Source organism: Nannobrachium achirus (genome assembly GCF_963921795.1).
Source record: "Nannobrachium achirus genome assembly, chromosome: 5".
NCBI classification, from domain to species: domain Eukaryota; kingdom Metazoa; phylum Chordata; class Actinopteri; order Myctophiformes; family Myctophidae; genus Nannobrachium; species Nannobrachium achirus.
In genome coordinates this window covers 24,811,268-24,835,028 of record NC_137814.1, presented here as the reverse complement: position 1 = coordinate 24,835,028, position 23,761 = coordinate 24,811,268, and the positions used below count along the sequence as shown (strand labels likewise).

The 23,761-nt window shown below is 42.9% G+C and overlaps 1 protein-coding gene across 1 annotated transcript in view; it reads left to right on the top strand.

Moving 5' to 3' along the window:
* Positions 1-4,686: 4,686 nt before the first annotated feature.
* LOC308284935 (zinc finger E-box-binding homeobox 1-like) overlaps positions 4,687-23,761 on the top strand; it is a gene marked incomplete at its 3' end in the record, with an annotated part of 89,906 nt that continues 70,831 nt past the window's right edge. The window contains exon 1 of the mRNA XM_080725659.1: positions 4,687-4,792. Coding sequence (XP_080581785.1) covers positions 4,729-4,792 — 64 coding nt within the window. The 5' untranslated portion in view covers positions 4,687-4,728. The remainder of the gene's footprint in view (positions 4,793-23,761) is intronic.

Sequence of the window (23,761 nt, the reverse complement as noted above, 5' to 3'; positions counted from 1 at the left end):
AGATATGTAGGCTACTGAATTGTATACAGAACATCAACAATGAGTATTATGAATGCATACAGTAATATTTCAATGCACACTCAATTAACAGTCGATCATCAATGAGTATACAAATGAAAATAAACTATCAACAATGAATGGTTATGAGCACAGACTGTATTCATTCTCATATTAATACAGATAGATAGACTGATAGACTGTGCTGCACAGTCACAGTCTATCAGTAAGTGAATATTAGAATGAATATATTTCTACACCACTGGGCCATTAATTACTTTGATTATAATATATTATAATAATATATAATAATACAGATGGTGGCCCAGTGGTGTAGAAATATATTCATTCTAATGATGACTACACTATAATTTATTTTCTATATGTGGGTGTTTTACATAATATGTAAGAATGAAAGTAAGTTATTATTTAATGTATGCCCTGAATCTTGAATAAACAAAACTGTGTATATACAGTCTCTCAACAGGCTTCTGTCAAAGTTTGTCAAAGCACATCCTAGTACAGTAGGCCATGTGCAAGTGAGTCCATGCAGGGAGTCGTATTCAAAAGTCAACAGTCACTAACAGACAGTACAGGTCTTAAAGTTCTCATATGGAGGTCATATGGGGGTTCACTCTCAAAATAGAAGAGCCTTTACTTGTTACTACCAATGGGACCTTTGCCCAGGGCGACAACACATCTTTGAAAGCCAATCCACCAACGCTATTGGCTGATTTCTTACTGAAGTGGAAATTGCGAGTAGCAATCTAGCCTAGCGTAATAGTGTGCATTTCCTCTTGCAATGATTAGGTAACGCGACAATGGGTACCTGTTGTCTTGTTGTTATGCAGCAGGACTCCCCTTGTTCTCACAACAGGAGATTCAATTTACTTTAGGCAACCCTGAAGCAGAGAGAGAGAGAGAGAGAGAGAGAGAGAGAGAGAGAGAGAGAGACACACACACACACACACACACACACACACACACACACACACACACACACACACACACACACACACACACACACACACACACACACACACACACACACACACACACACACACAAAGACAGACCTATGGCTAAAGAAAGAGAGGGTGACAGCCATTTCAAAGCAATAAAGAAAGGCTCATAAAGAAAGGGAGAATGGTGAGATATAGGCGTACATAAGCATCTAACTTCTGTAGTGCTGATGATGAAGACGTTTCAATAACATAATATGGCTGGCATAGGAAATGTGTCATTTTGTGTTTGACGGGGGTGGAGGAAGGACGAATGGACAATTTACATTTCTTTACTTCAGCACCATAATGGAGACACAGGACACCTGGATCACATCTCATACAAGTGAAAGCACTTCACAATGCTTTCCCCCCAGAAAAGGATTACACAAAATGAAAGACAATGGCAAGATTAGGACTACAAAACAAGAAAAGGAAAAAGAAAAGAAAGCAAGTAAGAAGGAAATGGGAAATTAATGAGTACACAATACATAGAAAAACAGTGGATTGCATGCATGTGGCGCACAGGTCATGGCGATTCTTGACGTTTTGCTTCTACTGCACCTATGTGAATGATGAGTGAGTGGAAACTCCCTTCCTGCAGCACATCAGTGCTAAAACACTTTTTACAGACCGTATAGCACGGTCGTATCCTTAGGGGCCTTAGCATACCTCCACAGCCTAAGCAGTAAAATCCTTCTGTGTTTATGTTAACTCTGAGAGGGTACAACTGTAACCAAATGGACCATTACAGGCTCATTTGGTTACACATGTACCATCGCAGAGTTACAAATGGATAAAACAACAAAGTCTAATTAAAATAGGGTCCATTTGGCACAGTATTTTGGCCCCCAGAGGTGAATTAACGCATGAGGATTTGACTGTGTACTTCCATTCACCAGGATGCTGTCGAGATAAGTAGCCTATGGTGACGCAATCAACACAGACAAAGCACTTTTGTGCTACACCATGCATCTCAATCTTTTCCTTCCTTCCTTTAAACAAAATACACAACAGGTCAGCTGACTGTGCGGGGTACACAGGGGCTTAGGTATACTTCAGCACCTGGTACGTCCGGGACAGGAAACCTGATCTTAGTCAGGTACAAGAATAGCACGACAGGACCGCAAAGAGAGGCTCCACTGACCCACTATGAACTGTCATTGAACTTATTACATGTCCCTGAACCCAAAACCTCTTCCGTCTCTCTCTCTCTCTCTCTCTCTCTCTCTCTCTCTCTCTCTCTCTCTCTCTCTCTCTCTCTGGCCTGGGACTGTAACAGACCTCCTGTCCAGGCAAGGATTTGCTTCGTACATGGGCATCTTGTTAAATAATAGTAGAAATGTCCATTGTTGCAGTTATCTTATCTCATCAGATCAGAACAGAACAGAACAGAACAGAACAGAGCGAGAATGTCAGATCTGTTGTCTTCCGGAACGTGCAACCTTACTGCAGTCCACAGATTTATTGTATTCAGGATTCAAGTGTTCAAGAGGGTTTGATTTGTCACTCACTCACTCACATATATACAGGTATACAAGAAGCAAAATGTTGGTGTGGCATGTTCCACAAGACTGTGCTAACATCAACAACAATACAATATAACAACAAGATCCTAATAATGATAATACTAGATGTATTAAACAAAAAGAGAATAATAATGATGATAAATAGATCTGGCAACAGTACAGGTAAAACCATTTTAGCAGCAATGGGAAAGAAAGGTGGAAAATATGGAGGGGGGGGGGGGGTATCTGGATTTCCTGTGGTAAGGTGAGGTATACATACATGTACATTAGTGACAGTGTGAGCAAAATGCATTCAGTTTGAATGCAGTTTTGTTTTGTTTAAGGTAATTATTTTGTCCTTGTCCTTGTTCAGGCCAGGGCTCCATGACAGCCCTGAACTCTAACTAGGCCTTGAGTTCCAGGCTTTGAGACACATCATCATAGAGTTGGATGTTGCATTTATCGCTCTGAATGAGTTTTACCTAAATCACGGATCCTGGAAGGGATTCTAGAGGGTCCCCTGCTAAATGTGTTAATACTGTATACTATAGCATCAAAAGTCAGTTTAACCACTTTAACTTTATACCACTTTATACATCGGTTATTTGAAAGCTTGAGTGAGATTTTCAAAAGAATCTTGAACATTTGGGGAATTTCTTTTATTATTTTTGAAATATTTTATGAACACAAATCTTGCGTGTGGGTCCCTCCCTGTTTCACAACATATTTTAAGATGGGGGTCCGTGGTGGCCATAATAGATATTCATTTGGGGGTCCTTGGCATGAAAAGGTTTGAGAACCACTGATCTAAATAAATGCATGAAATGACAAACATGGGTAAAAATGAACAGCTTGCCTATAGTCTGCTGTCCTGTATGTGTGGGCCGCTGCTTTATCAGTACAAAGCCCATGGGCATAGATCTGATGACTTGTTCTCTTCAGAGATCACAGTAAAGACCCATGACTGCCTGCTTCTCTTATCAGGTTTTGGAACTGGAATGGATGTGGGCCCGAGGATGGAAGAATTCCAAAACGGAAAAGGTCAAAATTTGCGGAGCTGAACATCAGCCTAATCTTTTAAACTCCAAAACCCATTGACTTATAACACAGCATTAATGTGAAATACATTTCTGTATTTTCGAAATGCTGTAAAGCTTCTCAGGATTAGCTGTGTGGACTACAGGTTTGTATTGTTTGCTAAACATAACAACAATACAAAGATTATTAACAGATATTTACATGATGTGAATCATCCTGGCTGATGCATTATTATTATTATTATTTTCAATTTTAAATAATTAATTGGATGAATTAAGCTAAATTATACAACGGACAGGCTATGTTGGCTCAATGAGGCATGACACACAGTTGTGCATCAGTAAGCGATAACAAGCAACTGTGCAGTTGGTACCACATAGGGTTAATTCATTCATGTGAATGGTCCGCCTCCCACAGTGACCAGGGCAATAACACAGACATGTCAACAAAACATACAAGCTTTATGTAATGTATAAGCTATAAGAAAAACAGCATGTTGGTGTTACCTGTGGAACACCTTCTAATTCACCCTTTGTTAGCCTTCTGGTTGGTCCCTGACTGACCAACCAGCAGGCTCTATCTGCCTTGTCCTGCCCTGGTTCCGCCTTTTTTATGTTGAATTTGCAAAAACATAATTTTCCCCCATATTTTTGTCCCCCTCAGTCTCCCCAGAAATGGGGATGCTAGGGTTTAAGCCCTAGGCTATATTATCTTATCTTGCTCTGAAAATAGCAGATCTATCATCATCTACAAGCTTTTCGCATCGCAAAGCTTTGTGAGCTTGTAGATCTGCTATTAGATCTGAGCTTGTAGATCTGCTATTTCCTTGCTGAAAATGTTGAAAGTGGTTCTAATAGTGCAGCCTAATTCACTGTATGTAACGGGCCGCCACAGTCAGAGAGGAGGCTCTGTGATTGGTGGAGACGGAGAGGGAAGGGGAGGAGGGGGGGGGGGGGGGCTGACACACAGACATGTGCGGCCAGCAGGAGGCGGGGCCATGTGCTGAGGTGTTTGAGAAGGTGATGTCGTAAAGCAGCGCGTCGCGTCGCAAACCAGGTGCGGCGAGCAAGGCAGGGAGGGGAGAGTATCTGGGAGGGAGGGGTATGATCATGATGGTGGTGGGGGGGTGAGAGAGGAGGTGACTCTCCGGCTGCATTGCACACACACATACACACACAACGAATCATGGCGGATGGCCCCAGGTGTAAGCGCAGAAAACAGGCGAACCCGAAGAGGAACAGCGATAACGGTAAGTCAAAGTGTGTAAAAAGGCTGGGAAATAAACCGCGCTGGACCGGACCGTGAGCTTCCCCACCGGGACACGTCTTTTCGCGGACTTGTGAACTTTGTGTGATCCGGGCTGCGCGTTCTAGACAAGTTGAGCCACTGGGAAGTTAGTGGACATTATTATTCCAGTGTGGTGTGTACCGTTATACCTGGCTCTGTGTCCGCCTAGCGGCGCGCGATGAGGACCGTTATATTCCGCTCATCCGCTCCAATGGTGGGAGCGCCTGTTTGTTGTAGCATACATAGTCTGGTGCTCTACACCAGTGGTTCCCAAACTTTTTAGCCCGTGTAAGAGAATTTAGACCTTTTCCCCGGGAACCCAAACGAGTGGAAACTTCTTAATTATTATTTTCTACATTTATGGAATTTCTAATATGTTTTTATTTTATTTTATTTATTTATTTCAAAATGTATAAAAACTTTTGTATACATTTAATACATTAAAAAAGAAAAACAATGAAAATTGGGATTTTTACTCGAGTCGTGCTCGTGACCCATAAAAATTGGTCCGCGACGCACATATGGGTCACGACCCACTGCTTGGGAACCACTGGTCTACACTTTCCTTTAAATCCGCTTTTGTGCATACTTTTGTCACTTTGATAACCCAGAGTTGTAACGGTTATAATAACGTCTGCAAAAAAGAACTCATGTTTGTTCAGTTTATTCTCATGTATTCCTGGGCTTGGAGATGGCGTGATGATGTTGATGATGATGTGCTGCTGCTAAGTTTCTGCTGCTCCCACAATGCGATCATCACTCTTTGCATAATTTTCGTAAGCGACACAATAAGTCAACTTTATAGCTTTACGGACGTTTTGTTTCCACACCGGGAGGATAAAAAAAAAAAAACTCAATATGAAACGTGATCGAGCTTTGGTTGGGACTGGGACATGATGACCGGTGCTGTTGGCATTGCGACGGGATGTTTGTTTTATTTCAACCATGGGGTGTTCTGTTCACTTCAGCCCTCCCTGCTGCACTGCAACGCAGCCACATGTTTGCTGGGCATAAGGTAAGACTATTATAGTGGACGTATTAGGCTACAATTTCATAATTAGGATGACTTTTCTCCCTCTCCACATAATATAGCCTATATATTGATGTGCTGCAGACGACAAAGATATTGCATTCCTTGCATTTGGCATCAAATGGCATGGCTTACGTCGGAATACTGTCATGATATTTATAATCCTGGACTTTTGCTTTACGGAAGATGAGTTCTTACACCTGTGGGTGTGCAAGCGTTGCAGTGAAGAAATCAACGTGTTTCTTTTTTTCTTTTCTTTTTTTGCTGCAGTCTTCATGGGCTGGCTATATAAGGAATGCTATTCTCAAGCGGTATGGTTAGGTTAGGTAGCCCATAGCTAGCAGCACACGAGTGGAAGATGTGTTAAAAGAAAAGAAAAAAGATGGGGAAAAGGCCTACAGCTATATCGTTTTCTAAATGTGGATTTATGGGTTGGTGCGTGTGCCTGATAGAATCTGTAGGCTATTACATAATTAGGCGCGCGGTTGGAACAGTGAAAACTAAGTAATGGGCTACAAAAGCTAGAGCCATAGCCTTAAAAGTTGAATGTTGGGACTGTTTTGGAAGGAAACGCCTCATTGGGTAGTTTCTTACCTGACTTTTTCAGTAACCAATATAACATAGCCTAATGTTTAATAGCAATCTGTGCATATAAAGTAATAATAATAATCATCGGTGTTGATTTATCCACTATAGCCAACTCCGAGAGTGCACACAATGTTATATGGCTGCATTTGGCTACACTCTCAGAGTTTAAAATGCCATGTCAACGTTAAATCAAACTGTTGAGATGTTATAATACGCGATCACGTGGGGGCTGGCAAACCAAAAGCACCTTTTTTCCGTCCGTGCATGCTGCTGACGCCAACGCCACGCGGTGACACGCGCACGGTGAGAGGAGAGGAGGAGAGGAGAGGAGAGCCGCCCAGCGAAGCGACGTTCAGGAGGAGCTGCCGTGTAGCGGGTCGTGATGATGAGGATGATGAGGAGGATGGTGATGATGTTTACCTGCACGGCACGCACGGACAGAACGGAGATGATGACAAATGTCCTATAAATAACACCTGCGGCTCTCTGAAGTCCTCCATTAAACGGAAAGGGAAAGAGCGTCGGTGTGTGTGTGTGCGTGCGAGCGCGCGTGGTCGGTAGTGTGGTTTAAAAAAAAGGCAGCCAGGTTGTCGTTTTAGAAGAAGATCGGCTGAGGAGAGACATGTCAACTTGTGCAGGTAAACAAGACGAGAGGAGAGGACGGGCTTTGTACAGTTTATAATAACACTGTTATTAAAAGCGTGTTTGTTTGTATCCTTCCTCCCTTTCTTCCTTCCTTCCGCTCCGCTCTCGCGGGATTTTTATATCATCAACATGCGTTTTCACTTCTCTGTCTTATGTCTTCTCTTTTTTTGTGGTGCGTGTTATTTTTGCATCTTTGTGGAGCGATCTACTAGTTGTGTAGCCTGGAAGCTCCGTGTGCTCATACTGTGTGTTGCTCATGGCAGGCAGGGGGAGAACAGACTATAGGTAACGGTTGGTGTAGCTTTTTAGAATGTTGCTCTTTTAAAGGAGCTCGTGTTGTTGTTGCCTGTTTTACTAATCGCTGCCGCACACCGTGTGCTTGCCTTTCCCCACCTTTTCCCTCCCCATGGCCGTTCCACCTTTCTTTATTTCCACCTATTGTTGTCGTCCCGTTACTTCTAAATCTTATGCAATTTCCCGTGCAGGGGGAGCAGCCACTAGGAATGGCGGTCAGGTCAGTACCGTTACTGCAGTGAAGGGAGGGGAGGCGGGGTTATAACGGTGAGGCGCTGGGAGGAGGTTGCTGTTTTTATTGAGCACAGGAGAGAGACGCGGGCCAGGTAATGCAATATAGGTGATGCGGCTGCAAAGAAAAACACCTATAAAGGTGTACTAAATGAGGTGCTTTCTGGTCATAAACGTCCCCCGTCGTGTTTACTTCCTGCACGTTTACGTGGTTTCTCGACACGAGGTCTTTTATTATTATTTTTGAAGCGAAAGCGAGGCTCTCTCTCTCTCTCTCTCTCGCTGAGGCACCGTACATTATAACGGTACTACGCACGCAGCCAAGATGGCAAAAGGTGCTGCTGTGATTTGCGACGTCCGTCACAACTGGAGCCTATGTTAGCCTCTAGCGCTAGTCCGTTTGACATGAAACCCATATTCATTGTTTATTTACAGTTACACCACTGGTTCCCAAACAGTGGGTCGGGACCCAATAGTCTAGGTGAGAGTCACAGACCAATTTTTATGGGTCACTTACAACTCGAGTAAAAATCCCATTTACTTTTCCTTCATTAAAAAAAGGAATATAGCCTACATTTCAAAATTATATATATTTTTTAAATAATTGTGTTTAAAACAAACAAACAAATTGAATTAATTATTGGAATTATTAATTCCATGAATAAAAAATATATAATAAAGAAGTAGTGAAAATAGCCGATCTACAAGCTCGCAACGTGTTGTGCGCTTGTAGATCTGCTATTTTCAGTAGTTTGGTTCCTGGGCAAATGTCTTGCCTGAAAAGTTTGGGAACCACACATCAATCTGGATTTATTTTCAGTATCTGAGCTGTATACTAAGTTTAGATGATGAGCGATATATCAATATCCTATTTGCAATTAGTAGGCCTATTTTGGCTATTGATAATAGTTCTCAAAATGGGGTCTGGGGACCCCCCAGGAGTCTGGACTTCCAAGGGGTCCCCGGCAGAATTAGTTCATATAGGCTCACAATCAGTTGATCGACTTTAGCCCTATTTTTTACGTAGGTTATTTGAAAATAGCCTATCATTTTGAACAGTCTTACACAAATCTTTCTTATGGAGATCCCTGGCAAAACATTTGGGGTCTGCGGCCAAATCGGACGTACAGATCAATTTGAGGGGTCCTTGACATGAAAATGTTGGAGAACCAGCTAGTTAACTCAGTGATTCTCAACCTTTTTAAGTTCAAGGACCCACAGTTTCATATAGGAACATTTTTGGTTGTGCTTTATCCCCTCTATCATTAAAGTAAATAAACAAACAAAACAAACACATTTCAATTTTACTCAGCACTGATGATAGTGATGCCAAACAAATCTATGATGATCAAAGCTGCAGATTTCAACTGAAGAGACAACATATGGTCATTGAAAAAACAGGGAAATACATCTAAGGTCTCAAATCTCTCAATGCTCAACTGACACTGATGAGACAATGAGCTAAATCTGGTGAGCTAGCTTTGAAAGACTCTTGCAAAAACATTAAATAAAAACAATTTTCTACAATTTATGTAGACAATGCTTCGGTTCTCTCTCAGCTAAGGGAGTCCTTGTCCTGAAAGACCCCTGACATTAGACCACAGACAACCAATTTATCTCTATGACCCCTATCTACACTGTAAAATCCTCAACATTGAGTTAACTCTGAGAGTGTGCAAAAAGAACCAAATGGACCCTTAGTCCCTTACGGCTCCATGTATCGCTTCCAAACTATCAATAATTTAGCTGGGGACCCCCTGGAAGTCTCTCAAGGACCCCTGGGGTCCCCACCAGAGCCCATGTTGAGAACCACTGCAATCCAATCCAAATGACATAGAAACCTATTTTCATTGTGATGTTTACATGCATCATTCTGGGTTTGTAATTCAAGCTATTAGCTAGTTTTATTTTTTAGAGCCTATATAGCCTATATAGGTAGATATTGTATTAGACCAGTAGTTTCTTGCCAATGACCCCCAAATTGATATGTATTTAGCCACAGAACCCCATCTGAATAGATTTTGTACCCCAGAAGAGTATTTTCATAGGAGATGTACAAACCTGTAGATCTGCTATTGTGGAATAGCTAAAGGGGATAACATGATCATGATGCTGCATTAACTATTTTTAGGGGTCCTCAGCTAAAGTAGTTAACGGTTCATCCTCCCAACAAGGACCCCTGAGGGTCACAGAGCAGAGCACTGCTACTAAGATACAATTATTTTATAACTCTGTGAGAGTACATGTGTATACTCTTATTTATTTCTGGAGACCCCTGGGGGTCCCAGGACCCCACACTGAGAACCACTGCATAGTCCATTAGACATGGAAGCTGATTTTCATTGTGTTGTTTGTTTGCACACATACTGTATACATCTACAGTACGTGGATCTGTTTTCAGTCTTTTACGTTTGGAGGACTGATATAGCATATATGCCTGTTTGCAGTTAGTATTATTGATGATAGGCTAGCTGCTAGCTCATAGGCTATTACTCATGTTGAATTGTAGCTACACATTTCAGGGGGTTGGTTTTGGTGCTTATAATCATTATCATTATGAGGTTTGACAGTGATTCGATGTTCTATATGTCATTATCTCCTGTGTCTCACCTGGACTACATTTAGATGGAGACACAGCTTGTTTGCTTGATAATGAAGCATCATTAGTAATCTTATCTTATTAAAAACTGTGACCTACATTTTCACTCTAGGGCCCAGATTTAGGACATAAATAAACTGAAGTCTTAAAACAGTCAGAACACAAATGTCATTTGATACACTCAAGACATATTCTGACTAATTAACCAAAGGACATAATTGTGGAGAAGTAATTAGCGTAATTTGTGCCCCCAATTTGCATTCTGCATCTTCATAGGACATTTCAGTACACTCCCTAAATAAGAAGTCCACACTGTTCCTTGCTTTCCTCAGTTCCTTGCTTTACGATTCTATTAGTTTAAGCAGCACTATGTAACTTTTTTGAATGAATACAATATAAATGTGGTCCAATCGGTATGGTAAAGTATGTTGATTCTATAAAAAATACAATTGGGGTGGTTGTATTTTGTCTCCCTGCTATTCTATTGAGACATTTAGGTCATGTCAAAGGTCATGTCTCACCTAGACACAGGATCTGACACGATCTTTCTAATCTGGATTTAATCTTGATGGTCAAGATTAAATGGTAAAGCTCAATGGTAAAAACTTGTGGTTCAAATCCGGGGTAGAAGAGGAAAGTTACACAGATTTTGCACCGGTCAGCAGCTGCAAACATGTTCGTGTCAAGGTTGAATGCTTGGCACATGGCATCCAATGCAGGCATGTTCTGCTGAAGCCTCCGGCCGGGCGGAAGTTGATGCTAGTCTATTTAGCTAACCTTAAGTAACTTGCCTAAACCTACATCACTGAGCTTAACCTACACGCAACTGCAGATTTAGAAAGAATCGCAAAGGTTTAATTTATATAATGTCACCCAAAATGTTCCTTGTGAATATCTGTCTCTGTGTAGCAGGCTACTCCTCTTGGCCTAATCTTTACCTTTTCCAAATAGGTGTTGGCCGCGTCCACACGGTGCCTGTTGCCTTTAGCCTTATGTATAGCCTACCGGTACATTGTAGAACTAGTTATTAAACTACCAACATGCTACAATTTGACGTGTTGTACTGTTAGCTTGAAAATCTATTCTGCAAAAATAACTGATCCACAAACTCACATTGTGTTGTGATGCGCAGCGTTGTTGTTGTGAGCTATTTTAGAAAACCTTTGGGAATCTTTTCACCTATACGAATGGCATGCCCTAAATACAGATGCCAGGTTGAAAATGGTTAAGCTTTTGTCATGGCTGCATCATCCAACACCCTCCCTTTAGATGGCGGTGTGTTTATGTGTGCGTACATGTGTGTGTGTGTGTGTGTGTGTGTGTGTGTGTGTGTGTGTGTGTGTGTGTGTGTGTGTGTGTGTGTGTGTGTACGACGTGTGCATGCATATGTGAGTGCTCTCCCAGCCGGCCTGTAATCTAACACTACAATTTAGTGACTGGAGGAATGCGGCCTGGTGTTAACATACCTTAGCAGGATAAACACAGCAGCCTACTCCCATGCCTGGTCTGTTCATGAGAGCTCCTAGGCCTGCACTAGAGCTGTTCAACCCAACAGCTGTATAAAAGTTGGGCGCTGGTGCTCAAATCCTACTATTGTCATCTACCTTTCTGTTGTGTTAAGCTCTGAGTGTTGTCTGATGTATAGTGTATTTAGTATATCACTGTTGGGCAGAAACGTCGTATCTCCAAGTTTCTAATTTTGTACATGTTTTTCGCAAAGCAAAGCACTGCTTCATCACACAAGGCCGTCGCACAAAAGTAGTGAAAACAGCTGATCTACAAGCACACACTAGTGTTTTCACTAGTTTAAATCATTTTAAAAATGATAAACAAAACAATTGGTTTTGGACATACAAGGTTTCCACCCGACAACGACAATACCGGTATGTTCTACAATGTTCATGTTGCTCTTCAATTATTATTGTTTTCAATGTTCTCTGCACCTAAAACCTAATACTAACTTGGCAATATCGTTTTCTGATTCTGAAAGTTCCAAGATTTCAAGGTGGATTCCATGGCTTGTAGATTTTATTGGTTATATAAATATTGGGTGTCCAGTATGGTAAAGTATGTGTTCATGAGGGCCGTAATTCCATGTGTCTCCTCTCAACATAAGCAAAGTCTATTAGTGATTGGCTCAGAAACACAGTGACTAAACTCTAGCCAAGCATAAACACATGTTAATCAAATTACGCATAATCATAAATATTTATAACGAGTGTCATATATGCAATTGTAATGCATTATAGACCAGACCTTTAAGTAAAGTTTACTGGTGCCATTCACGTGTGACTGGCATTAGTAAACATGTCCGTGATCACATGCCTGCAGTGGGGATTTCTTTTTACCATGCCTGATTTTCATCAGTAAACACAAAGTGCAGAAACTGGTCGTTTGTTTAGACATGTTGTTATTAGAGTGTCTTTTATACTGGTGAAATGTTCTTGAAGATTGAAATCATGAATGAAATCATGTGATCACAGGGAAGTGGTTGAAGTGGTCAACAGTGGCTGTGTGTTAACTGACTGATGGTCATTAGTCATGCATGTTACTTTCTCCTTGGCCCAAAGAGCCTCTGGCACCATGATGTATGTGTGTGTGTGTGTGTGTGTGTGTGTGTGTGTGTGTGTGTGTGTGTGTGTGTGTGTGTGTGTGTGTGTGTGTGCGTGCGCGCGCGCGTGTGTGTGTTGTTTTCCTCGAACAAATGGGCCTGTGGAATGACACAGCACTACAGGATGTCTTTAGCAACTTAGCATAAGCCCCTCCCATGACCTTTTATGGTTTAGGGGGAGGTGTATCTGATGTGATGTTGCTGCTGTGACTTATTGACAAGATAGCTTCAGTGTGCGTGCGTGTGCATGCGTGCGTGTGTGTGTGTGTGTGTGTGTTTATGTGTGTGTGTGTGAGTGAGTGAGTGATTGTGTGTGTGTGTGTGTGTGTGTGTGTGTGTGTGTGTGTGTGTGTGTGTGTGTGTGTGTGTGTGTGTGTGTGTGTGTATTTCAGGTGTGCAGGTGTTCTGAGGTGGGAAACTGCTACTTTCCTCTGGGCTTTGCATAACAACAGGGCTCCATTCCTTTGGATTTACATTCATTAAGTGTGGACCTGAGGAAGTTAATTGCTCCTTCCCAGTGTTAGTGTTTTGTTATGTCGCCTGAATAAAACAACACTTTGTCAGAGCAGACACACAGAATGAGGGCCAAGATGGCTCAATAGAACCCTGACAACACGTTTCCTCCGCAGCAACAAAGGACACAAAAATACCGAGCGTAATATCGGTGCACATCTCATACAGAGTTTCTGCACGTAGACTTGCTACAAACAGGCAGGTACTAAACTGCATGGCACAAAAGTGTGAAGCATTACATATTTTGTCAAGATATGTGCAAAAAAATAGATTTTGTTGCACTGGTGCTATAACATATTGGCAACTTTACCTATCCACACGCTGACAGGGAAACAGGTGACATATGCAAAGTAAGGAGACAGTGCAACACGTAAGAAGAAGTAGGCCTAATAGACATTACAATATTTATGTCAATCGAAGGCTTTTAAACACTCGCATGACTGAGCCTGATTTTGAGATTTTAAAGTGGTTTGGGTTTGCTCAGGAAACTCTGAGAAATGTTCCCTTTCATGATTTGTCCTTATCATGCAAGCAAAGTCTTGTTTTTGGAGCTGTGTGGAACACAAGCTCCCTATACGTGGCCGTGTGTGTAGGTATGTGGGTATGTGGGTGGGTGGGTCTGTGGGTCTGTATGTAGCCTGTATGTAGTAACCCTGGGTGACCAGAGAGGTGCTGTTGAGTCTAGCCTGCCCTGAGCATCAACTGCAATACACACACACACACACACACACACACACACACACACACACACACACACACACACACACACACACACACACACACACACACACACACACACAGCTCCACTTCGAACAGAGGTTCGATTTTTTCTACCATTTGAGACGTTTTGTAAATATGAAATCAAATGTTTTGAGTGTTTCCTGAGTATTCTAATTCCATTTCTAAATCTCAAAAACAGGTCAAAATGACCTGTTAGTCATGCAAGTGTTAAATATGGCTAATAAGCTGTATATTAAGTAAAGCTGATTTCTTTTTTTTTAAAGGCCATATGGTCATGGAAATAATTTAAAAACATGGTTAGTGACTAATTAGTTAGACCTAATCCTGGCCGTTCACACACAGGTGTAAGTTGTATTGTGAAACCTGAGGCCTTCCCCTTGCACCCACATGAGAGACCAGGGCTTAGCCACTTAGACCAAGTGGAAGCGCTAAGCGTAACTGAGCAGCGAAATCTCATTTAAAGTGAAACTGAAAGTACCTGAATGGCTGTATCATGCTGCCTGCAGCCTGCAGGCGAGTGTCATCATCTGTCAGTTTAATATAATGTTACTTACGGCGCGCGTGTCAGAATCCGCTGTGAGAAGGATGGCACCTCCGCTGTCTGTGTCAATGTTACCAAGACGAATTCACGTGTAGGCTACTTAATTATTTCACCTGGTGATTCATCTGTAGATTAATTCACAAACGGAAAGATTGAAACCAAGTTATTCCCTTCTATGGGGCTGTTAAGTCTGACATCATTTTGTAGGCAGAGGAGAACTTTTGGGGCCAAAAGGCCCCAGCGCCCGTGAATCTTTTTACTATTTTTACTATTTACTAATTTTTCTTCTCTTTGTTGTTGAAAGGAAAGTGGTAGAATTATACTTTAGTTGTTATTTTTGTCTCGGATCTGTTGAAATAGCGAGGGACAGATATTGATAATAAATCTGCTTGGAGGTCTGACTACAAAATGATGTCACGGCTTAAAAGCCCCATAACACTATAGTATGGGGGTAGGTATATTCATTCTGTTGAATAAAAAAAAGGATACATACTTTCACCAGTGCAACCTGTATTAGACTCAACACGGGTACCGAGCCAGCGTGTGAAATTGTCTCCCGAGCACCAGCGGCAGCGCTGTGGAAAATCACACGTCGTCCGTGCCCACCTTTAGGTTTAATTTAGGCCTAACCTATTTCCAGGAATAACATATTTTCTTTCTCCCTTCACGCCCATTCTTCCAGCTGAATATTAGGTGTTCAAGAGGCCCTCTCTGCAGTGAAAGGCTAGAAATTGTATCTATTGTGTTGTTAACTAACTACTGTAAGGGCTAGATCTAAAAGAAAAGCATGTAGAGAAAAGACCCAGTTATACTGACCACCCTCCTGCTTTACCCTGTGTGTGTGTGTGTGTGTGTGTGTGTGTGTGTGTGTGTGTGTGTGTGTGTGTGTGTGTGTGTGTGTGTGTGTGTGTGTGTGTGTGTGTGTGTGTGTGTGTGCGCGCGTGCGCCTACACACACGCTGCATATCTACACTTGTGTGTGCAGGTCTACGTGCATCAAAAGAAAGAGTCCCATTCACAAGCCTGGCTGTATGGCGCTTGTGCTTTTGTGTATGTGAGTGGGTGTGTGCCTGTGTGCCTGTGTGTGTGTGTGTGTGTGTGTGTGTGTGTGTGTGTGTGTGTGTGTGTGTGTGTGTGTGTGTGTGTGTGTGTGTGTGTGTGTGTGTGTGTGTTGTGTGAAGGAGAGCACTGTTTCACACTCTGGGCTGGTGGGAAACTCCTCTCCTCCTTTTCGGCAGCGACAGCATTTGCATATCCTGCCATTCTGTCCTTCCTGCCGTAGGAGAACAGAGGCTCCCTGCGCCTGGAATGTTATGAAATCCCAGTCCTGGGGCTCTGCTGTAGCCCTGCAGGGGCGACACAGCCTACACTGTACTGTACAGAGTACAGACCAGAGGCTCCTGTAGCCCTGCAGGCCTCAAAGCCTACCTATACGCAACGTACAGTCAGTACAGACCAGACTTAAGTCGAGCAATAATCTCCCAGCTGGTGGCCGCTGAAGTGCGACGCTGCCGTTCTGTGATAGTTCTGTTTGTCAGAACGCGTTCTCATTCGAGCGCGCCAGTTGTGTTGAAGTTAAAGACACTGGGCTGGGCACTATAGGGCTGTGGCTCGGCGGCATACGAAAATGTTAACGACAAAACCCTCTCTGCTTATAGTTGAGGATAAAGCGGGATGAGGTAACGATAAAGGTTCAAACGACTGTTTTTTCTGACTTCTCAAACAGGCAATACGCTCGTTAACTTAAACCCAGCATCCCAATTTTGGGCATGTCATTATAGGTGAAACTTTAAAATGTTTATTATAATTTAGAAAAATGTTGTGGTTAACTTGTTACCTGGTTGAGTAAAAGCACAATTCTGATCTTACAACCCCCTCCCAAAAGAGACTTGGTTAAGTAACGATTACAAGCAATGAAACAGCAATAATGAATTCAAACCCGGGACAACAAAGCAGACAAAAGGGGAGAACAGTAGAGAGAGAGAGAGGACCTCCCAGCGTTCTGGTCTCAAAGGACATAAATCATCAGGCAGTAGACAGGTGGGTTAGGAGAGGGCCCAGCCTCTCTAAAGACACCCCAGAGACCTCCGCACAGCACCGCACTGCTTGCACACGCACACAACAGGTCAGTTCAGATCGCAGTGGAACAGAAATTGGATAGAAACGGATGGAATGGAATAAAATGGAATTGGATAAAATCATGGAATGGAACATTAGTTTAGAAGCTTAGTAGAGTGATATTTGGTCATTCATTCGCTCTCTCTGTCTCTCTCTTCTCTCTCTACGTCTCTCTCTGTCTCTCTCTTCTCTCTCTACGTCTCTCTGTCTCCCTCTCTCTCTCTCTTTCTCTGCTCTCCCATCCTCTCTGGGATGGAGAGGAAGATTAGATTAGAAGCTGAGTGGTGATATTTAGTCTCTCCCTTCTCTATAGCCCCCCTTCTCTCTCTCTCTCTCTCTCTCTCTCTCTCTCTCTCTCCCCCCCCCCCCCCCCCCCCCATTGTTGTATTGATTCCATAGGATGAACTGAATCTGAGGTTGAAATAAAACTGAATGGAAAGGAACGCACGCACGGTCGCACGCACGCACATACATACACACACACACACACACACACACACACACACACACACACACACACACACACACACACACACACACACACACACACACACACAAAACATACACGCATGCACACATGCACACTGACTCTAATATCTTATTAACTATTTATACATCAGTGTGGAACAAGATCATCATCATTATAGCAGTGTATGAAATAACAGCGCCAATCATCACCCCATGTCGTTAAATCACATCTCAAGATTGAGTGAGAGGGACAGAGAAAGTGAGAATGAGAATGGGAGAGAGTGTTGAGTGGATTATTGAATTACACGTGATGGCAGCTAATTGGTCCCACCAGAGGCTGTATGAGCGCGTGCGCGTTTGTGTACTTGTATCGCTACACTTGTGGGGGCCAAATGTCCCCACAAGTATAGAAAGAATTGGAAAGAAATAGACATTGTGCGGTCAGAAATTGTTGTTTTATGGTTAACAATGAAGTTAGGATTATAATTTTAGGGAAAGATTCAGGTTGGGGTTAAGATTAGGCATGTAGAGTTTAGGGTGGCATTATACTAATTTGCGTGCCGATCTACAAGCTTTTAATATGAAAATTGGCATCCTAAAATCTCAACGTCCTTTCCAGGATTGTAATACAAACAGGTGTGGGTGTGTGGGTGTGCCTGCGTGCGTGTGGGTGGGTCTCTTGCTCTGGCTGTCCTCAGTCAGTGTTGATAGGCTGTCATGGTAAAGCGTAGGGCAGTTGTTCTCAACCTTTTCAGGCCGCGACCCCCAAAATAATCATATTTTAACAGGGGACCCCCACCCTGACGAGCACTAAGAGTTGAGTCATTACATTTTGTATAGTTCTATTGTGAAAATAGCAGATCTTCATGCTCACAACGCCGTGAGCATGTAGATCGGCTGTTTTCACAATTTCTGCCTTTAATATTTGAAAATGTTGCCAATGTTTAATTTGTCATTTTAGAGGTATTAAAAAGTCCTTAAATTGTCACTTTAGAAATGTGCATATACCCTCTATACACTTAAACTTGATGTTGGTTTGTTTACTGTTGAGTGAGAAAAACAATGTTGCACATTAAGTTAATCATCTGGGGACCCCCCAAAATAATTTGGGGACCCCCCTGGGGGTCCCGACCCACAGGTTGAGAACCACTGGCGTAGGGAGCTGCACAGAGCTGTGAGTGGCTGGCGTGTCCCTATGGAGAAGGGCTGTGATAGGGCTAGAGACACACCCACCACCATGCAGCTGATGAATGGCTGAGAGCAGAGCCGAGGAGCAGGGGTGATGCTGCTGTGTTAATTGACACGGCTGCCGCTGAGTGCCTTTTAGAGCCCTACGAACACTATGAAATCCTGAGCGTGGCACACTTTAGAGTTAACCATTTTACACCTGGCGAACCGTCTCTGCTTTGAGCATAGTATGTCATTATAGGCGTAAGTTGTCGTAAGTTGTAAAAAACAGCACAAATAGCTGATCTATAAGCTCACAAGGTGTCGCGATGCGACATGTGAGCTGGTAGATGGACCTTTTTTGTTTAGCTCTTTGGAGAAAAGATCTGAGCACTCCAAAAGGGGAACGGAGTAGAGGGCGTAAAATCAACATGACTTTAATATATATTATTTTTATATTATTATTTATTATATTACTTTAGATAATCTATTATTACAAAGGTTAAAAAGCCAACATGTTTTGACCAAGCTGGTCTTCATCATCAGGACAAGTATGAGACTATCAGGCACTAAAGTCCATAAATCGTGTGTGTTGTACAATAGAATATACAGAGCTTAAGTGGTTAAATGAACACATAGGATTTACACATTTCGATGCCCCCCCCCCCCCCCCCCCCACACACACACACACACACACACACACACACACACACACACACACACACTCACTGAGATGTGGGTGTTTTTAGTTTGTTTGTTTGTTTGGATGCACTGTAGCAAATATCACCCAAATATGCCGTGTGTGATCTTCAGGTAACAGCTAGTGTCTACTGACTCTACTCTCGTCTGCACCAGCTTCTGTCATCTCTAGTGGAATGTTGGCATCTCTGTACACACAGTCATGCAAACATCTCTGTACACACAGTCATGCAAACATCTCTGTACACAAAGTCACACAAACATCTCTGTACACACAGAAACAGAAACAAGAACACTTATTGCCCCATCTCACAGACATCACGGTTTCTTATTAGAAAACCTGTTGTCTTATTAGCCGTTATTTTACATTTGTTGGGTTTCCCCCCATAATAAGCAACAGTCACTTTAACGTTTTATATGAATCATGCCAAAACAAACCTATGAATTCCGACATTTTATAACAAACATTGTGGACCCCAAGCCAGGATGTCTGAGTTTTTGATTACCGGTAGTTGTGTACAATATAAAGTGACATGTTTTCATCAGACAAGCGGGAGCACATCAGAATCTGAATGATTATACCGGTAATCACTATAATAAATATGACAGGATTTGTCTTGGTGACTGTGGGGCAGAGATCTAATGACCACTCACAGAGTGTATTGAATCGTTCCCATAGCAATAATAAGTGGGGCGCCTGCTAATTATGACCCATCTGTACTATTTATATCTATGACTATGGATTAAATAAACTACAGCTTATATGTCACCGCACCTCCTACATGCATGAAAGGACATATTGTGCAAGGCAAGCTTCAAGAATCTTTTTTTACATCTCATACGGGTACACAAGAGTGCAATTATTTTAGTTTTGGTTCCTCAGCATTGTAGCATAAATAACAGCAATAACAAAGAAATAATCACAAGAATAGCACATCATTTGAGGTGCTTTCATGTGCACAAGGTGCACAAATGTATCCACACACACACCTAAAGACACCCACTCACACAAAGACTTTCTCACCACAAAGCCACAGTCTCAGTACAGTACAGTGTGTGTGTGTGTGTGTGTGTGTGTGTGTGTGTGCGTGCGTGTGTGCGTGCGTGCGTGCGTGCGTGCGTGCGTGCGTGCGTGCGTGCGTGCGTGTGCTGGAAGCGAAGTCTGCTGAAAGTATGGAAAACATAATCCTTCTCATGCTTAAAATTAGCCGATCTGCAAGCTCACAACGCGCCGCATCACAGCGCGTTGTGAGCTTGTAGATCGACTCTTTTTGGAGAGCAGCAGGGTTGTACGATGATGGAGGTATAAATCAGGCTTCACTCAGCCACTGTCATCTTACCTCCTGTCTCCTTAGCCTGTAGTGTGTGTGTGTTGCGAGGCATTGTGAGCATTATCTTTAATCTTTAATTTGTCATTTTAGATGTATTAAAAGGTCCTAAAATTGTCACTTTAGAAATGTGCAGATACCATCTACGCACTTAAACTTTATTTTGGTTTGTTTACTGTTGAGAGAGAAAACAACGTTGCACATTAAGTTAATCATCTGGGGACCCCCGAAAATAATTTGGGGACCCCTCTGGGGGTCTCGACCCACAGGTTGAGAACCACTGGCATTGAGTGCTTCTCAAACTTGTTTGGCTCAGGTCATTCCTGTAAATAACCTTTTCATCCACAGTGATGTTAATAGGTTTTTAATGTAATGAGTCCCGGGACCCAAGACAGGTCTTTCGGATGAGTCCCAGGGATATTTTATGGGTCCCACAAAAATTCAACGCGTCATGTCATTTTTGACAAAGTGCAGCATTTAACTTGAATTGGTTATTATATGGTTATGTTCATGTTACGTAGAAATGTGTCTGAAAGAAATGAACCACAATTCCAAATCTTACAATTTTAATACTTCCAAATAGTCATGTGATGGTTTGATTTTTTTTATACCTAACCGGTAATATCGGATGTTGACCACTTGGGGGCGTAGATAGAAGCTTTTACAGAGTCTTCATAATCAACAGCCACCTGTTATTTTATATACATCGATAATATATGGATCTTCTAAGTGAGATCATGATGTCTCCTGTTTGTACTGTTACTGCTTCTATGGAATGGGGGAAATGCCGTGCTTGTGTTTGCTCTGCTGTACAGAGAAGCAGTGGACTGGGTCAAAAACAGTGGATTAGGATTGCTTGTAGATCGGCTACTTTTGTTTTGAACGGTTGATCATAGAGGGACGTGCGCGGGAGGGCAAGGCCACCAAATGGACGGCGCCGCCACGAAAACACTATAATCAATCAAAACAGTTAGGCAGTCTAGGCACTAGGCTACATACATACTGTCTCAGATAGCATACATGCTAGGCTAGCTTGCTTCCTCCTTGTTGTAGTTGAGCCAATAAAGGTTATTTGACCATGTTCACCACAACGTTAATCGTCGCTATTGTTGTAAAGACGCAATGAAGACCTGTGTGGCTTCTGACACGTTGTCCAATGTCCACCACATCTATAAACAATAGCGCGTGTATCCAGTTGTTTTGAATGAAGAGGACAGAGGGAGAGGAGGCGGGTCGCTGTGTGTGAGCAGTGAGCTGCAGTGTCGAGAGTGACATCATGTGTCTGCGCCGTGCCATACACGTTCTGTGGGGGAACCCTTTTCGGTCACCTGATACGCTGTGCCACTATGGTCAGAGAGCGGCCCGGTGCTACGCTAAAACTCAGGCACCCATTGAATTCTGTGACCAAGCAGTGTCGCACAAAATGGCGTCGTGGATTCAAAACACAGACTGTCGTTAGTTTTATCGTCTGTTTTAAGACTTTCTACGCGGATTTCATTTGTGTTAACGTAGGGTTAAGTAGCATGCCTTCACCCATGAACAATGGTGGCGTCTGTGGACTTTTTTAAATATTTTTTTTTTCGCGACGTGGTAAATTATTTTAACGTGGATTCCAATGGAGGCAATGCGTCCGTGGGACCCCACAGGGACGACGTGAATGCGTCTCTAGGCAACGTGAATGCGTCAGAGACGCGTGATGCGCACATATTGACGTCACTGCATCCACGGCACCCCTGAATTAGATTGTTACTTTGCAGCTCCTTTTGTCATGTAATGTAAACCCTTCCCACAAAGATACAGTTTGTCACAAGGAAAACTGGAGAGAATATGTTTCCATTACGACAGACTGAAAATAACTTTATACTTGACGCTTTGTTTCACCACTTAAACCCCAGCATTCCTATTCTGGGGGGAACATTAACCAAAAATAACCCCATCTACAAGCTTGTAGATCTGCTATTTTTGGTGAGGAGACTTAGCGTACTGTAGGCTGAAAAATAACGCACCAAGTATAGTGTTTTACTAAATAGAGGGCCTAAGTGTTTAAATGAATGGATGAAGTGACATTGATAAATTCCGAATATTATCAAAGTATTCTTAAGCACCCCTGGACTTGCATCACGGCACCCACTTTAAAGAAACCCTGAGAGCTTTCTTTTAAGTTGACGCAGGCTGGGCTTGGCTCCTCCTTAAGAGATTGTCCTTGTTGATTGGAGAGCTCTCAGACACCCTGGGATTAAATCACGCAGCTGATTGGGGCTCAGGCATCATCAGTCACATGTTCATAACAAACTGGCTCAGTGCAAGACCTCAAAGCTGTGGTCTTCTCTGTGCTCCCTACGCGACCTTTATGTCTCTTACTCAAAGGAGAAACAGACAACTTTCACTTGTCATTGGGTGTGCGGAGACTGCAGACGCCCGATGGCGTGAAGCGACGTTTGACGTCATAATTTCCCAACGTCGTCATTTCCCGACGTCAGCGTCTCACAGAGAAATACACAGAAGACAATATAGGGTATTTATTTCAGTCACATTTATTGATCTCCTCACCTCAGAATGATGGCTATTTACGGTTGAATATGAACAAAGTATCCCAGAAATGACCACAGCAATGCTTTGCTTTTGGGGGAAGTACAGTCCTTCTCTTACAATAGCAAAACCACTGGCACAGCAGACGATGAAGCACATGACCCCTTGATGTGCTTCTGACACATTCCTACCTAGCATTCACCTCAATTGGGACATGGTTGGCAGACGTGTGTGTAACTGAATGGGTAAAACACAGGATTCCTTTCACATTGGGGTCAAGCATACCAAAAAGGTATAGCCTGTCCTACATCGCGCCATTTAGTGCTTTTGGGTACAAAGCATCCATGTGTATGTTTACCTGCGTGGTCCTTGTTAATATTTGATGGTCCCCGCCCGGTAGATCTAGCCTCTGTGCGGGTGTTTTTCTTCTTCTGTTGTCGTCTGTCTTTTCTGTCATTTACTGCTGAGCGTTCAGGACATGTCACGCTCCTGGTTCCTCTGCTGCTTGCTGAGAGTGTAGTTAGCAGCCGCTGATCTGCAGGTTTTTGTCAACCATAGCAGCTTTAGAGCTCTCGCAGTGCCAGTAACAGTGACACGGCGACTGATGTGTCAGCTCCTTAGCCTGTGAGCGACGCAACGTGCAACATGGCAAAATCTCTCCCTTCTCTCACAAGGCTGTCTGGGCTCACGTTTGCTGAAACACCTCCGGATGGATTTTGGCTCCCTCTATCTTTTCTGGAGGAGACGTACTGGGCCCGGCAGGGTACCTTGTTCACCTGTGTGTGTGTGTGTGTGTGTGTGTGCGTGCGTGCGTGCGTGCGTGCGTGCGT